Below are 17,144 nucleotides of genomic sequence, written 5' to 3'. Positions count from 1 at the left end.
GTATAGATACAGTCTTGGGAGAGTATTTTTGACGGAGGAATCCGTTTGATACGATATAGTCCGGATGCTGGTGCTTTTTTTTGCTGATATCACATTAGGCAGTAGCAACTACGGCCCCAATTTAGGGCGATCACAAATACTCGGAGTGTTCCCTGTGGTTTATGATGTTGGGGATCGATAGTCGTGGTTCAGTCTTGATGTTGTTTCCACCGCTCTCGCCGTATTTTTCGGCTCAGGAGAATATGGCTCAGTGTATTATATTTAGAATGATGTGCATACTCATTTGACCTACTGCCTCCCGCGAAACTTGAGGCTCACTCGGAGTATAAGCTATACTAGGTATACTGTATAGCATCTGCTTTGCACGCTTGCGAGTTTGTTCAGTCCTCGGCCCTGTCGTGTAATCGAATAGGAGGGGTTTTCGAGGTTACCGCTAGCTTATGTGTACTTCATAATGAATCGAAGATGTAACCAATACCATTAGGGTTCCATCAGTGGATTCTGCTAATGTGAGGAGCGTATGAAAGTACTAAAGCAGAGCATTGCTCTGAGAGCAACCTCTCCTCGACAATAGAGCAGCGCCGTACTCGGCAACGAGAGACATATGTCGCTCTCGGCGAATGATATCGTAGTCAGGTACCTTAGTATGATTATCATACGCTGCAGAATGCGCACGAGGCAACTTCCAATAGGGTTGGCGAGCACTTCGTCTACGAGGACAACTATGTTCGATTCGAAGAGTTCGAGTGAAACAGCACCACGTGGTCCATCGGCTAGAATGGTCCAGGCTATGCGAAGAGTGAAGGGTGGACTCCACCCGATGGAGGCGTTGGACATACGGAGCTCGCATCATCCAACACTCTCGCAGCAACCATTCCACGTTGAAGATTGATCTAGGTGCACATTCAAAGTATCACATCATGCCCTCACAGGTGAGGAAGCAACGATGGCTGGGTAAGTAAGGCCGCAACCTCGATGGCCGACACGCGAGAGACGGTGTTGCTGCGGCAGCAATGCTGCCTACACAACTGTCATCCAGCCTTTCCAACAAGGTGAGCGAGTTGCCGAGAGTCAGCCTGACCGGTCTGGATCTGGAGAGGACAGTATGGCATAGGCGGCAGCGAATCCGCTATAAGGGCGATGCATCTATGTTCGCGAACGACAGTAGAAATGAACTTGCCGACTAATACGACCGGATGATGGTGATTTCACTTAGCAGCAAGCCCTCGGAGGTATTTTGCCTATGCTACAGTATTAGAGATTACCCCTGCTTTACAATTATCTGTCTTTGAATTTTGTGTTAGCTGTGTCATTTTAACGTGACGCTAAGATCACTTACATATAAAGTTTTGCTATGTTGGTTGTATTCATAAACCTACTAGTTCTATCCATTACAAGTATACTTGGGTTCGGCTTAACTCACTACAATGGTACCCGATGCAGTGAATACCCCGGTTCCGACAACTCCTTTACGCTGGTCTTCCAAATCCTCGTGATGTTGCGAGTGATGCTTTACATCGAATTGCGGTGCTCCTCGGTGCTCCCGAGGATAGTGTCCGGTTTCTAAGGCCTGTTGGCTTTGAGGAAGCTGAGAATTCTACGAGTTTAGCGGACACGTTATTGCTTTGTCAGCTGGTTAAGCAGGCCTGCCTGCTCCTGCCAGGTGCAAATCCCGTGCCCGTTACTCATGCTATTTCAGAAGTTCATTCAGATGGACGACCTTATATATCTGACTACCTGCGTGACGTTATTGTCACTGATAGGAGTGGAACTGATACCAGTATCGGCTATTGCTCAGTTGCCTAGTTCGGATAGCATAAAATATGCTTGTGAAGATGATATTAGACCTGTCTGAGACAGGCTGTCTCGGCTTGGGTGAGATCGTTTTCACAAGTAGTACGCATCTATCGTTTGGATGCTGATACCTGCTGGTCTTTCCTTATCCGTGCTGTTGATGCTAATGTCTTATCCGATATCTTCGATTTTCTGGAGGAATCGTCGGCTTTGGGCCTTGGTACTATTACTATATTATCTATGACGGAGAGATTTTTGGGTGATAAGTAACATATTACTGATGATCCACTTCGTTGGAGAGAAAGTTTTGATTGAGTTAAGCAGGGTCCTAGTGAGAGAGTTGTCACTTATTATAAGCGTGTGAAGAAGATTGTTAGTGCTGGTAGATGTATCAACGTTAATCTTTTTAATCTCAGAACTCCTAAAACGTTCTATTGAAGGCCTGAGAGCTGACTACAAGAAGGTGGTAGATCAAACTCGTGCTCATTATCGCTCTCTAGAGATCCTTGCGAAAGATTTAAGTTTTTGGGAGGATCGTAATTATGGAATACGTATGGATCAGACTGAGATTCTCAGTCTGATTCATACGTATTCTGAAGAGCGATGATGAGGTAAAGACTGTTGACCACTGGTCATCCGCTACTGTAGCGAGAAATGGGTTAACGACTAGAAGCACAGCGGTGGTCGCCGGTGATAGTACTTTTTTTCCGTCATCGACGCTGGGGTGTCGTTTTATTGTATTTTTGATGAGTTTTAATAGTAAGCTGTCCAACAAAGCTTTACGTGTAGTATGCATCATGGCAAATGATGCATCTACACGGAAAGTTTCGTCGTTTTCAAGACGAGCATTCGTGTTGAGTCTTGTCAGAACAATGGTTGTGTCTGACGATGGCCATCATGCCTGGGATCTTCACGCCAAGCTCGCTTCGCTCGCTTGCCTTTATTTATTGGCCGCTAATCCAAGCATATTCTGGCATGCACCATATAGCTTGGATAATCCACGTTTGATTAAGTGTATTTGATTGGATTATGGAGATCGCTCGGGATAAGGAAACGAGCTTGGGTATAGGTAATCCTCCCAGATGTGGCTAAGAATGGTTAATCGCTTCAACGGTTACGCCCTCTGTAGTCTCGAAGGAGCAGACTCCCATTCAGCATCTACATTGATTTGACCGAGATACGGAAGCTGGCTTCGACTAAGTCCATGTCCCTCTTTGAAGAGAGCGACTCAGAGTCGGAGGAAGAATAAGGTACATCAGTGATAATGTGTATGTTTCTTCGCAATATGTAAGAATCGAAAATATCAAACTCGCAGTGTTGTCAATCATAATGGGGGTTGATCATCGACAGTGAAATCCGAACCGGGACGATCACGGGGATCAGAGGCTCTGATTCAGAGCAGTTCCGTGGGGTGCTGCGCTAATCGGATCAGCCTGATCTGATCGGCTTCGGGGATCAGCCTGATCCCCGTCGGACAGTCACGTCCTCGGGTTCGCTCCGTCACGAGAAGTCAGATATTCCAGGACCAATTACTGCTTGGATCGTCCGGGTTCGGGTGTGATTGCTGGTCGTTTTCCCCCTTGAGCTGACAGACAGACCGAGCGACTCGAGCGTTTAGCGCCGTTTTATGGGCTATATCGATGCATTCGTACAGACAGTAGATATCCGCTCACGGTGCAGTCTATACTGCACTAGTATTACTAGTGGCATCTCGTAGTGACTACGACTACGACGTATTGATTATATCCGCGATGCTGTCGCCTTCATCATCGTGCCCGGTGCCCGAAGATGTGCGCATGGTGGAACTCTCGCAAGAGCATAGGAAGTCGACCTCTTTTGAATATTAATTTCTTTAGGGTTGGCTCGTTCAGCGCCGTTGAATGACGGAAGTCAGTGATTGCAGTGGCTGGAGGACTTCGCGGACCGAGTCCAACCCGTGTCTTCCAAAGGACTGACAATCCAAATTGTCGAACAAAACACGAGGGGCGAAGAACGTCAAAGAAGACCTCCGAGTCGAATGAAATCCCAATGGTATATGGCGAAACATCCATCTGGCCTCGCACCATTATGGTGCCACGGTGGCACCATAATGGTGGCACTGCCACCATAAGCGTTGTCTGATTAAGCGTAGCTCAAGCCTTGAAAACCAAAGCAGATAATCATGGAATCACCCGCTGAACTGAATGATATGGGCGAAAAATTGGAGGATACGAACTTAACGGTCTACTGATCACATATCTGGCTCTATGGAAAGTACCGTTTCTTCCAAACGATTCTTCCCAAATGCCATCTTTATTAGTCCATGATCTCCCCACTCTTCGTTCCACGAATTCATCGCCAACCAATATTCTTGAACGGAATCGGCTCCCCAACCAATAATTTTGACCAAATGGAAGGAGAGGACTTCCTTGGTCGTTGGCACGTAAACTCCAGACTTGTAATATCTGAAATCTTCGTACATCTTGAAGGCGCTGAAGACCTGAAACGGCAAAATGCTCCAAGCATAACATCGCCGTGCGTATGCATCGTAATCGAATTGTACTTGCAACAACTCGTTGAAGGACTCAACTTGAGTCTGAACTCGCCTGAACATGGGCTCGGGCTATTCATCCAAGAAAGATCCTACGCAATCGATACTTGGTGCAGGGTACATCATTCTTGAGATCACATGAATGAGGATGAATCCCTCCTATGGTAGGAGCTCTACCAACTGATAAGAATATGCTCAAACATGACAATAAAAGTTTCGCAGGAGTTTTGAGAAGTTTCCATTCCCAAGTCCAGGTAACATGGACCGAGCAGCTTACTGGGCCATTATCAAATATCTCCTGCTTGATGCTCTGAGCATCATTAAATACTTTCCTCCAGCTTTTCGCTCGGTGAACATCTCTGACGTCGAAATGAATATCAGCTCCGCATCTGAGTTCCTCTCACTTCTTTAAGCTCTTCTTGTATGCCTTGTTGGTGCATGTTGTTCGACATGGAGGGAGAGGCTGATGAGCCACCTACGGCCAGAGAACTTACTGTATGAGATCCTGTGATTGACTCACATCCTTGCACTTTGGGTATTCACTATTTTCCGTTGGTACATGGTTGCACTTCTGGAACGGATACGGCCAGCAACCATCAGCCTCACTCAGTTGACCCTGTGGTTTGAAGTCATTACCTTCAAGGATTAGGATTGATGTTCATGGATCAGTTGATCTGTAGCAGAGATTCCTACCAGTCACGACACCATAGTCTTCCAAAAAACTCATGGCTTCAACAAATGTCCCACCATTGCAGCCCTTCGAACTGAAAATGAGATGTGTCTCAATTCTCACTCACATGAAAACAAGCGATAGAAACATTCGACTGAAAGAAACAAGCGATGTCAATCAGCCATTATTCGTGGTTGGAATTTACTCGAGACATCCATGTGCGCGATTGCAGCAAGAAGTGACGTAACCAGCGGATAGAATCTCCTTGATTTTGCCCCTGGACTTGATACATAGGCGATCATTTAAAACTTCAGTGGGGCATACTGCCCAACAGTTACCACACCATCCTTGATCTCTGAGCGATACATCCTTATCAGGAAGTGACCGTGGAAGCAACAACGAAGACCACCTCACATGGCCGATGACATGATGGCAATAGCTGAACTTTTGACTGGCGTTAAATTCCGGTGGCAAATCCTCTACCACTGGCCTGGTCGACTCGACAAGACGAATCCCCTCGTCGGGACTCTCGGAGAAGGAGCACCCTCGAGGAAGGTCTTGGACTGACATACCTGTGAAACAGTAATCTCAGGCTTCAAGTTTGTCACTTGAAGCGGTGTGACTGAAGGTCTGAATCTGTGACATACCCCTGAAACGCGGCTGATCCTTTGAAGCAGTCCACGAATCCTGCATCGAGTTGATAGTCTCAACTACGGATTGCAGTAAGACCGGCTTGGTGTCGTTGAAGATCTCAACCAAGCGCTCAGACGACGTGCTCGTCTGCAGAAGTTCTTCTTTCACTTGATTTGTGAAACGGTGAAAATGCTGCTCATCTTCGTCGGGAGTATAGACAGACCCTGACAAGAGAACAGTAGCTTTGAGGTCAGAGCACGTCAAGTATTCCCACCGGATTGCTTCATGATGTGATCGAATAGGCCTCGAGGATCCAAGTCGTCGCCCCAAACTGAAAGGATAAGGAAACTCAGCAAGATGGTTAAAGGCTGACCAATCATTTAGCATGAACTTAATGCCACGAGCTGATGGCAAACTCTAGCGTCTTCTTCATCAAGTCAACACTACTTGCAACAACTCAACGCTGGCATCGGCGCTAGATGATGAGTCATCAGAAGGTGTTTACAACTCGCTATCGAAGTTCAAACATACCCCGACGCTACCGAGAAACAAGATCCTCAGAACTTTCCCTCATTCCAGAGTCCTTTTGCACTAACAATATCGATCAAATCGCGTACTTCACGTAAAACGCTATCAATGAACAAGATTCCGCACGACCTTGGGCAGGAGAGCGCATCAACGGATCACTCAGGAAGGGGGACGGACAATGAGAGAGCGAAGTCCGTAGCCCGCATCCCCCCGGGTGGGAGGGTGGGCAAACAAAAAAAATACCCATTGACGGTCGTTAGAGACCTCAGCGCGTGGGCTGACTTCGGCCACCGCGTGACACGGCAGGATGACCTCTCGCCAACTGCACATGCGTGAGGGTCTCCTCCGGTCCCCGAGAGTTTCACAGTAAAACTCTTACTTCGTTACACACCTGTACCGTCCAATAAAACTCTTCCAAGGGTCGGTTAGTACCAAACAATGGGCAGGAGAGCGCACCAACGGATCACTCAGGGAGGGGGGCGGACAATGAGAGAGCGAAGTCCGTAGCCCGCAACCCATTGTCGGAGGATCTGACACCGATGCACTCTCCGCCGCACAGAGAGGAGAAGTCCGATAATCTGCCCGAGTTCCCCAGATGACGAGCGGGTTACTAATGACTAGGACCTTGTTCTCCTCTACTCGTCACCCTCCACAATCGTCCCTATTGCACAATATCCTACAGGCTGTGCTAAAGTCTAGGGTAGCTACTATGCTAATATAATGATACAAGTGATGATAAGGTGTTCAATGTATTGTGTGTGATGATATTGTTTTCAGTCTATCAACCCCTCGTGTCTCTACCTTCAAGGCTTGATGTTGAGATGGATAATAGAGAGTCTAGATCTACCACATGTAGGGTATACACCTGCCACGGACCGTACACGTATAGACCAACTATAAGGAAATGAAGGAGTCAAGACAGACACGATCACCGACGGTGATTCACTGTTGGAGGCGGCTGCCTCTTGCGGCTTATAATCCGTCTATCTCTTATCGGAACGACTAGCGTAGTTGGGTCTTATTCCGACTTGGTAGGACCTACGACGTAGGCTACGTCAGCATTGCTTAGTAAGCAATGCTTACTAAGCAACGACTATGCTCAGGATGACCGATTGGATCGACGAGCATTGGATGCGTGCGTGTGTGCGCATGCGCACTGCGCATGTCTTCGTGGGGTGTGCTTTCGTGGTGCTTCGTCTTTTTGAACGTTCTACGGAGCTCGTTCGCTTATGTCACTCCCTCACTGTTTTGAGTGCGAGTTAGCGAGATCATAGTCAGAGTTCTGTATGGCGAAAAACTCCGGTAAATTCAGTGTTTTTACTGCTTTTACTACGGATCTACCGGATTTTTACTGCGATTGGGGTGTCGATTTGTGACAACTCATTTGCCGCGTGTGATGGATGCATATTTAAGATGAATGATGAGGGGTTCTTAGCGGTCTCCGACGGTGCATCTCTGCGGCGACGCGGCATTCCTGTAGTACTATTTCCTTTACAAAATAGGTGTTTGCTTCTCAGGCTGAACTGCGTCACTAATCCGTCACTTTGATATGTAGATGTTCTACAGAAGAACAACCAGTTCCGTTGCAGAGCAGCTACGGAAACTTTTTCTCCCCAGCTTAGCTTCGTTGCGTTGTGATAGTACGAGACCCGATTCAGGTCTCTGAGATACCACAAGTCTACCACGACACACACTTTTCTCATTTACATCAACGTTGCGACCGCCTTTCCATCATCATTCTTCACTTCACGCCACCAATCCTGGCTGCGATATCAATATGTCCTGAGATGCATACATGGAAGAGTCATATCCTTCTACTACATCTCGCTGGCGATCTGCCCAACATTATGTTGGCAACATATTGGTGATAAACGTCTAGACCTTCCCGAACCAGATACAGTCTTGGAAGAGTATTTTTTGACGGAGGAATCCGTTTGATTGGATATTGTGCTTGACATCACATTCGGCAGTAGTAACCGTGGCCTCAATTTCGGGCGAACATAAATACCCGGAGTATTCCCTGTGGTTTATGATGTTGAAGACTGATAGTCGTGGTTCAGCCTCGATGTTGTTTCCTCCGCTCTCACCGTACTTTTCGGCTCAGCAGAATATATCTCACCGTATTATATTTAGAATTATGTGTATACTCCTTTGACCTACTACTCGTTATACTCATTTTTTTACTGCCTTCCGCGAAACGTGAGGCTCTCTCCGAGTATAGGCTATACTAGATATACTGTATAGCATCTGCTTTGCACGCTGTGAGTTTGGTCAGCCCTCTGCCCTGTTGTGTAATCGAACAGGAGGATCTTAGAGGTTACCGCTAGCTTATGTGTACTTCATAACAAAGCAAAGATGTACTCAATACTATTAGGGTTCCATGAGCGGACTCTGCTAATGTGAGGAGCATATGAGAGTACTAGAGCAGAGCAACCTCTCCTTGACAAAAGAGCAGCGCCGCCCTCGGCAACAAGAGAAAAATGTCACTCTCGGCGAATGATATCGTAGTAAAGTACCTTAGTATGTTTATCATATGCTGCAGAATGCGCACGAGGCACCTCCAATAGGCTTAGCGAGCACCTCGTCTACGAGGACAACTATGTTAGAGTGAAGCAAGCACCCCTGGAGGCGTTGGGCATATGGAGCTCGCATCATCCAGCACTCTCTCAACAACCATTCCACGTTGAAGATTGATCTAGATGCACATCCCGGATGTGTGAGGGTATAATGTTAGGATCCGGATGTGACATCCGGATCAGCACAACATACCCGGAGCAGCAAATCCGCTATGAGGGCGCGGCATTTATGTTCGCGAACGACAGTAGAGTTGAACTTGCCGCACAATACGAGCGAATGATGGTGGTTCCACCTAGGAGCAAGCCCTAGGGGTAATTTGCCTATGCTGCAGTACGGATGACAAACTCTACTGCTTTTATAGACTTCAAAGAGAAAGCAACTGCCATCGGAGTGGACCACTCACGACTAATATTATTTGCAGCCTGCAAATTGCAGTTTCTGCACCCATCTTCAGCAAGGCTTGGGAACATACATCGGACCGAGGCTCGATTGGATCGAGATATCGAAAATCGATCGATTGTTCGGTGCTAATCAATCGAGGATGCTACGGCGGGCGCACGAATCGATTCGATTCGAGAAATCGATCCGCCTCGAAACTCAAAATCCATTGAAATGTTCTTTTACGTCGGCATTGAGGCTTAGTTCGACAACAATTTAGGACGGCTGCCGCAGAGCACATCCACGCGCGCGTAGCGCGCGAAAAAAAAATAAGGGTCGAGGCTAGACCGCTCAGTTGATAGCCACAGGCAGTGCCTGTCATGCACTGGTACCCTTACTGTCTTGCCACTCTTGAACTCAGCGCCCTATAAAGAGTGTAGATAGCATGTAGTCGATGAGTTAATTGCATATGCAAAATGAATGATTTAATCGAAAGGTCAAAGACACAATAGATTCTATCAAATAGAAGAGTATGACATTTGATGACACCGCTTAGTATGATTTACATACCATCGATTTAATCAACTCATATTCGACATTTATGTTCATCAACCCCATAGACATTAGGTTTCAAGTAAGGCTAGAAGTAGGGTCGCCTGATGCACCTCGACAGCGAAATCAAACACTGAAAGCTTGTAGTTGTGGAATCAGCCTCAGAATTGCATAATAATTATCACCGAAGCATGTGAGACTCACATTGTGAGTTTCTCACATCTACTTGTCATTGTCCCACAATCTGTATGTGTGACGAGTTTTGAGAAGTGCTTCAACAACCTCCATTCTCATTCTGGTGCGCTTATCACCTATGATATCCCGGATCTCGGAGAACAGACTCTCCACACATGCCGTTGATATAACCACCCCGCGTGCCACCGTTGCCGTGCGAGCAAGATAGGGATAATCCAGCTTAGCAGTATTCCAAAAGGTCTCATAGTCTTCACAATGCCCACCCAATTTAGCCCATTGCTTAACTTCTTTATCGATCAGCAGGGCTTTTTCATCAGCTGTTCTGTCCCTACCCCTCTCACTCCACCTAGGCAAGTCTTTCACGTCAATCAATCCTTGCAGGAGGCTGTCGTCAGCAATTTCGACCACTTGTTCTAGCATATTAGCTTCAGCAGCATCATTCTCGCTAGTACTATGATTAGTGTGTATATTGTTTTCGTTGCTGTTCTCGGTGATGAGCGACCATCCTTTTAGCGCTTCGATTAAGTCCTCACGGCGGAGAATAGACTCTTCACCCTTGATACGTCTTCTATACTCAGTAACCATTTTTAGCTTCTCTACACCTCTGACCTTCGTTGCAGGGTGCAACATTGCAGGGAGCAAAGCGTCTGGGGTAAGGTTACATATGACCTGCAATCGAGAGATCCAATCGGAAACTACGTGTCCATTCCGAGGTACCTTCAGGAAGAACTGCTCTTTGACGTTACTGCGTACCATTTGCAAATCCTCAAATTCTCCAGGAGGAGAAGTTTGAAGGAATATCCAGCACCGCTCAAGCTTCCTGAGGATTCACAGACTACTTCAAGGCGAAGAAAATGAACCACTCCGTTTGACTCACACAATGGATTTTACTGCCGTTCCCGGCTTCCTCCCTTGCATAACTTTGGTCGCTATGCGAAAAGGGATTAAGAAGCTACGAATTTGAATCAATAGCTCTTTGTTCGAAAGCAAGTTCTGGAAGTTCCTGAGCGCAATAAAGTTAACACTACTGGTTAGTTTTGGCCTAGAACAGCTGGACGCTTTCTAAGCTTGGATCTTACTAAGCTGACTTAAGGTATCACCTCGTTTTATTCTTTTCTCTGAGAAGTTCTTCAATACCCGACCAGCTCTTAATTATCTTATCGATCATCTCATAAACAGAGTCCCAGCGAACTGTGCTCCTTCGCTTTAGCCTGATCTGACCGTTGAAACATACACAGCGACTCTATTACTTGTTGTATCCAAGACGTGCTAGCTTGCCATTCAGCTTCGACCTCTTGAAGTACGCAACGAGGCGCGAGCTTGTCAGAAGAACCGACTCGACCGGAGCCGTTGCCTGCTCCTCGAGAAAAGCTTCAAGAGTCTCTCCAGTGTTCATGCTGCGTAGCGCATCCTCGCAGTTGTCTATCGCATTGTCCACAGGGTGTGTCATCCCGGCCTTCAGGGCGTTTTGCACCATATGTGCAAAACAGCACACGGAGGCCATATTGCCTTGCCCGAGAGCCGCCGTATTCGCCGAACAGCTATCACTGGCAAATAGCACCTTTTCTATCGGGATTTGATATCTAGAACATACCTGAAAACATTAATACTGTTCACTGAGCTTCAGTGATCCATTGCTCCTCGATATTATCGAGTCGATGAATGGACTAACTGGCGGTTAGTCCAAAAATATAGAGTCGATATTTATGGACTAACCATTAGTCGCTAACGTTGAGATTACCCGTTCCAAGCTTTCCTGAATGTCATCAGCGGTCATGGTCTCTGGTGTCTCCAGTGCCAGAAGAACGCTCCGCTGCACGTCGTTAACATTCAAAAGTGTGGTGACTCCAAGCACATTCTCGTGCTTATGGTGGCTGGTCCAGCCGTCGAAAAGTATCTACAAACTCGCAGATTGCAAGGCTGACAGATACCTCCGTTAGTCCGCCTTCCCAATACCGATCCCGTGCTGACCTTTTCCCGTACTACCATTATTGGCTTTGGCTGCTGAGCTAGGTGGTTCTTAATCTTCTCTGTGGCGTCCGCCCCTTTCTTCAACATGTCGTCAGTAAGAGTCTTGGGGCAAAATAAGACTTGCGATGCATCGAAGCCCGACCTATTTTCTGCCCCCACTGAGCCGCGACCTCAACGAATTTCTTGAATGCTGCTATCTGGGTTCCGTTGAAGCTTATACCAGGCACGCATGCCAGCAGATCAACCAACGCCGCATTCACAGCAGATTTCTGATTGGAATTGACCTTCCGTTTCTGGTAAAAGTACGATGCTATTGGTGGCTGATCCCTTTGTTCGTCGCATCCGTTGTCGATATGGCATAGAAGCGCCGAAGTATTTTGCTTCCTCATAGAGTAAACCTGTCCACATTTCTTGCAGACCGCGCGCTCTGGGTAGACAAACCCAGTTCGCTTGCACCGAATGACATGAAACTGCTCCCACACCCTGCTTGGCTTTGAGCGGCGATTTTCTTTGGGGCAAGTGTCGTATTTCTCGTAATCTAGCTTAGACTTGCACGGCGGTTCAGCGTAGGCATCAGGTGGAGCCTCAACAGTTCTTGCTGAGATCTGAGAGGGGCGGGAGAGAGTACCAGAGGAGCGAGGAGGAGAATCACCGGAGCGAGAGGGAGTACCAGAAGAGCGACAACGAGCACCAGAGGGGCGAGAAGGAGCACCAGAGGAGCCAGGAGGAGCACCAGAGGGGCGAGAAGGAGTAGCAGAGAAGCGAGGAGGAGCACCAGAGGGGCGAGAAGGAGTACCAGAGAAGCGAAGAGGAGCACCAGAGGGGCGAGAAGGAGCACTAGAGGAGCCAGGAGGAGCACCAGAGGGGCGAGAAGGAGTAGCAGAGAAGCGAGGAGGAGCACCAGAGGGGCGAGAAGGAGTACCAGAGAAGCGAAGAGGAGCACCAGAGGGGCGAGAAGGAGTAGCAGAGAAGCGAGGAGGAGCACCAGAGGGGCGAGAAGGAGTACCAGAGAAGCGAGGAGGAGCACCAGAGGAGCGAGAAGGAGCACCAAAAGAGCGTCGAAGAACACCACGAGAGCAAGAGTGCGCTTCAGGAGAGCTGTGCTCAGAAGACAGATCCATAATGGGTGCTATCCCAGTTTCAATCCTGCGACGCTTTCTGCCACCAGAGAAGCCACCTCCAATACCGGGTGGAAAGAATCCGGAACCCTGACCTCGCGGCGTTGCTGCATTCGATGTAGGCATGAGAAAGCGAATGGTACGTTGTGCTACGACAAACGAAATCAGATGGTATACGCAGGAAAACTTCTAGGCTATGTGCTTCCGAAGCAGTGCTTCGTTTAACGATGAACGGCGCGAAATGCGCCGTGACACGGCGGCTAACGGCCGCCGGCCATGCAGCTTGGCTACTATTTCAACAACAATTAGCAGCGCTACACTATAGCGGCTCAACTATTTGTAGCAGTAACTCAAAACTTATAGGCTGTATGTCACGGGTTTGGGTTTCAGTGGTTTCATTGTGCGCAACTTTTCAAATAGAAAATACATAAAAATGCCGGTGCCTTGGATCGAACCGGCGCCCTTGAATCGAGAGAATCGATTCGAGATCGATTCTCGGTTCCCGGTATCGACATTGAGCCAATCGATTATATAACTTCTGGGACCGAATCGATTCGAGATCGAGCCTCGAAACTCGAAAAGTTCAGAAGTATGCTTGGGAAGAGGTGAGCTCAGCTCACTGAGCTGTATAAGCCTGTAGCCGTAGGAGCAGTAGTCATCAATTCTAAACAATGCGTTTTCGAGAAATAGTGCCAGTTGACTGGCGAGTTTAGTAACTAAGCTCACCACTCAAACCAAACTTTGGTCTGTATCACTAATTGTCTGAGTTCTATAGATTGATTCTCTATGAAACGTATAAATGTTACGTAACCTGAGAATGACATAAGTCGATTGAGACAGATGTATGTCTACTACTACTGTGGTAGCTATGTCATCGGGAATATCGTATATGGTCAGTAGTTAACTAGGTGCCGCCCACCTCGGTCCTCACGTCCCAAAAACGGGGCGGCACAATGATGTGTTGTATGCAATGGGGGGTTGCATACACGTGCGTTGATACATTCCGGTAATTCCAGAGTCCCTATGAGCCTTAGGCACACCTTGTGGGACTTCCATACAGTTTCCACTCATAATCATAATTGACCTTCGAGCATTGGGTCTTCCAAACGTTAGCAGAATCATCAGTAAGGAACGCACTTAAGAAACAGGCACGTGTACGGTCATCATAGAGATTGCCGTAGGTATAAAGCTCATAAGCCTCAAACCAGTCACGTATATTGTCCGCTGCCTTATCAGCAAACTTCTCAGGAACGGGCACAAAGAGTCGCTTCGTCCGCGCAGGAAGACACCGTGAAATACCTCACCTGAAATATCACTGAATTTTTCAGAAATTTTCTGGAAAATTTGAAATATTTCTCATTTTCTTTTCAAAACTGCGTTTTGGATGACTTTCAATCATCTTCATCACCTCCATGTATGACGACAACAGTATGCGGGACCTTAAGAGCACGAGGATCATCATAATAGCGCATAGATTATATTATGATCATCGTAATATGGAGGTATTCTCTCAAGGATTTCACAAAATTTGAGAATGTCGACTGGCAATTGACGGTGCAAATCTTTGATCAGCGGGGGACTGCAAGACCATGTTCAATGGGACCTCTTTTACTTACCTACCTTCAAACGGTAAAGAGCTCGAGAATCTGAGATAAGATAGTCTGACTCAGGAATGAAAAGTTCTAACCGGTCCTCATCGAGAACCGGTTAGGTTACTCAAGTCCCTCGGACTCGCCCTCAATTTGGGAACATTATGATCTAACGTTAGCTCTTTTGAGCAAGGTGAGCAAGGCAGTTAAGTCGTTCGGCTAACCCACGTCCTCAAGGACTTATTTGAGATTGCGGTAAGGCCCAATCGCTTTGCTTCATCCCGGCCCTAACTCGCGGAAATGCTGAGACGTACATCATGACGCTTCGCCAGCATTTTTCTCAAAGCATTTTGGGCCTTTTTCACAAGGATACTTAATTTAAGGCGCCTAAAATTTAGGATCAACTTAAAGAGTTACTTGAGCTCTACTCTAGAAGCACTCAACTCATTTGACGACGTTTAGAAGCCACTTGAGGAGCTCCTTAACTTGAGGCGTACTTAAGTATCTACTCAACCATGGTTACAGGTATAGAATAAAGTTACATTTCAAGTTTTACGGTGTAAATGCTCGAGTGGTTAGGTTGCTCATTTACTATACAATCGACGCAGGTGCGAGTCTGAGATATGCTGTTTCTATGGTCGTTAACTGTTTCGCAACTACTTGATCATGGGTAAGGTATCAATGGTAAGTTACCATTGGTAACGAGCTGCAAGGGGTTCCCCACAAATTACAATGTTAGCTAGCAATTCTAGCCTAGAATAAGTCACTCAATGGTCCGCTAAGTGGAAAATATACTCATATGAACTCAACGGTGACGCGAATCACTGAAATATCATAAGTCGCTGCAACTATCTGCGAACGTAGCTCTTACGAAGAGCGTTCCCGACACCATCCACGGGAGCATCTGGGTCAATCAGAGTTATTCGAGATGCTCTGAATCAGTACTACTGATATTCTCTAGCATACGGTGCTACTGATCAGATCAGTAGTCACGAGATGAACGATCTGGCCTTGGCCGGGCCAAGTTGGCCCCTCATAGGTAACATATTGGAAAATAAGTAAGTATACGCTAGCGAATGCTTTTAAACTGATCGGTCGATCATCATCTGTTGTTGTTCCTGTTGTTGTTGGCTACTCCCTACTAGGAGTTTTCTAGTCCCAACCACTATGACTATCTATACAATCAGCACGTTTCTTCCTATATCAGCCCTAGTAAAGGGCTTCAGTGAAGCCGCTTCACTGAGGTTTAATGAAGGCCAAGCCGGCACTAGGCTAATACTGGCTCGCCCGCGGTTAGTGGTCGGCAAGGGGTCTCCTTCGATGGGACGACATTTCCTAAGTGACGATTTCGGTTTGTGGTTTGTAGTAGCGGGAAGAAGCGGGAAATCAGCGATTTCCCGCACATTCCAGTTCCCGCTCAGATAAAGAACTTATCTGAGTCCCGTTGGGAGCGGGACAGACTTGAGACCCGTTGGGACCCGTTGAGGGTAGACTCGCACAGTGGGAGCAGAAGATGTAACCTTCTGTGGATGTACTGTGTTTGCTGGCCTTCGAGAGGGGCTTGCAGCTTGAGAGTTAGAGCCTTCGACGTTTATATAGGTGAAGAAATTACGTCGTAGATAGACATTCTTACTAATAGATTGACCTTCCATGGCAGTCTCTAACTCAGCGGCAGATAACCATAGTAGTAGTGCGGGTTCAGCCTTGCTGAATCAGCAATACCAAGGACTTCAAGGAGCTCAGCCAGCGGGTTCTCCACCATCATGGTGGAGAACCATGGTGGCATGGTGGCACCATGGCAGTAGTGAAATCCGCACTGGTTGACTCAACAACACATGGGATAGCCATAATAGGTAATAAGGCTTCTTATCTTATCCATTTCAACCTGAGGGCTGCGAGTCGTTTCATGCTGCGATTAATGAGTGAGCGAGATTCGTGTATACGTGCGCGAACACCTCCGTTCACTAAGATTCCGCACACGCCGTAAACCTGCCACAAACCGTACACGGATAGACCATCTATTATAGATGGGCAGCGTAATGAATGCATCCGTGACGGATACAGATTCCCATCAGTTTCATCTTGGTACAGTATGAATCGCGACTTGCGACTCGCAAAGCGTTCGGCTAGCCTAGCATATACTTTATAACGAGTCGTTATCAACGATTGTGTTGATCATTAGTTCAGAACCACTTGTTAACTTGTTGAGAATTGGTCATTCTTAATTGCCCCTATGACTACACCTCTTCAATCTCAAATTCAACAATTGAAAGAACAAATTAGGTGAATGAAATTTGATTTCGACAAGTGAAAGGTGTTTTTCGTGAAATGAAAGTTCAAATTCGAAATGGAAGCTCGATTTTCGTAGACCGGTTGAAAATGAAAGTTCAAATTCGTAAATGAAATTTATGAATTCAGAAACGTAAGTTCAAATTCGTCGAACACAAGACCAATTTCGACCAATGAAAGCTCACTTTCATTCGATGGAAGGAAATTCTCGTCAGCGTCGTGCCGCGGATTGTGACTTGCGAGTCGCAACTTGCGACTCGCAAGTTGCGACTAGCAAATTTCAAGTGCTGATGGTGCTCTACGGGCTGCCCTGTAATGCT

At 47.0% G+C, this 17,144-nt stretch overlaps 3 protein-coding genes across 3 annotated transcripts; all 3 read right to left on the bottom strand.

Moving 5' to 3' along the window:
- Positions 1–4,024: 4,024 nt before the first annotated feature.
- Pmar_PMAR028637 (cathepsin B, putative) lies at positions 4,025–5,144 on the bottom strand (the record flags this gene model as incomplete). Its single annotated transcript, XM_002787330.1, has 6 exons — positions 4,025–4,273; positions 4,602–4,683; positions 4,729–4,799; positions 4,845–4,960; positions 5,018–5,088; positions 5,122–5,144. The coding sequence occupies 6 exons, from the start codon at positions 5,142–5,144 to the stop codon at positions 4,025–4,027; spliced, it is 612 nt and encodes a 203-aa protein (XP_002787376.1).
- Positions 5,145–9,884: 4,740 nt separating this feature from the next.
- On the bottom strand, positions 9,885–10,442 carry Pmar_PMAR028636 (hypothetical protein; the record flags this gene model as incomplete). Its single annotated transcript, XM_002787329.1, has 1 exon — positions 9,885–10,442. The coding sequence occupies one exon, from the start codon at positions 10,440–10,442 to the stop codon at positions 9,885–9,887; it is 558 nt and encodes a 185-aa protein (XP_002787375.1).
- A 661-nt stretch (positions 10,443–11,103) lies between these two features.
- Positions 11,104–13,072, bottom strand: Pmar_PMAR028635 (hypothetical protein; the record flags this gene model as incomplete). The annotated part of the gene is made up of 4 exons (XM_002787328.1): positions 11,104–11,451; positions 11,599–11,754; positions 11,844–11,977; positions 12,049–13,072. 4 exons carry the CDS (start codon positions 13,070–13,072, stop codon positions 11,104–11,106), a joined length of 1,662 nt encoding a protein of 553 aa, XP_002787374.1.
- Between the last annotated feature and the right edge of the window lie 4,072 nt (positions 13,073–17,144).

Source organism: Perkinsus marinus, assembly GCF_000006405.1.
Source record: "Perkinsus marinus ATCC 50983 genomic scaffold scf_1104296929422, whole genome shotgun sequence".
Lineage (NCBI taxonomy): Eukaryota > Perkinsozoa > Perkinsida > Perkinsidae > Perkinsus > Perkinsus marinus.
Note: the sequence above shows the minus strand (reverse complement) of the source record. Positions and strands in the feature narration are given on the sequence as shown.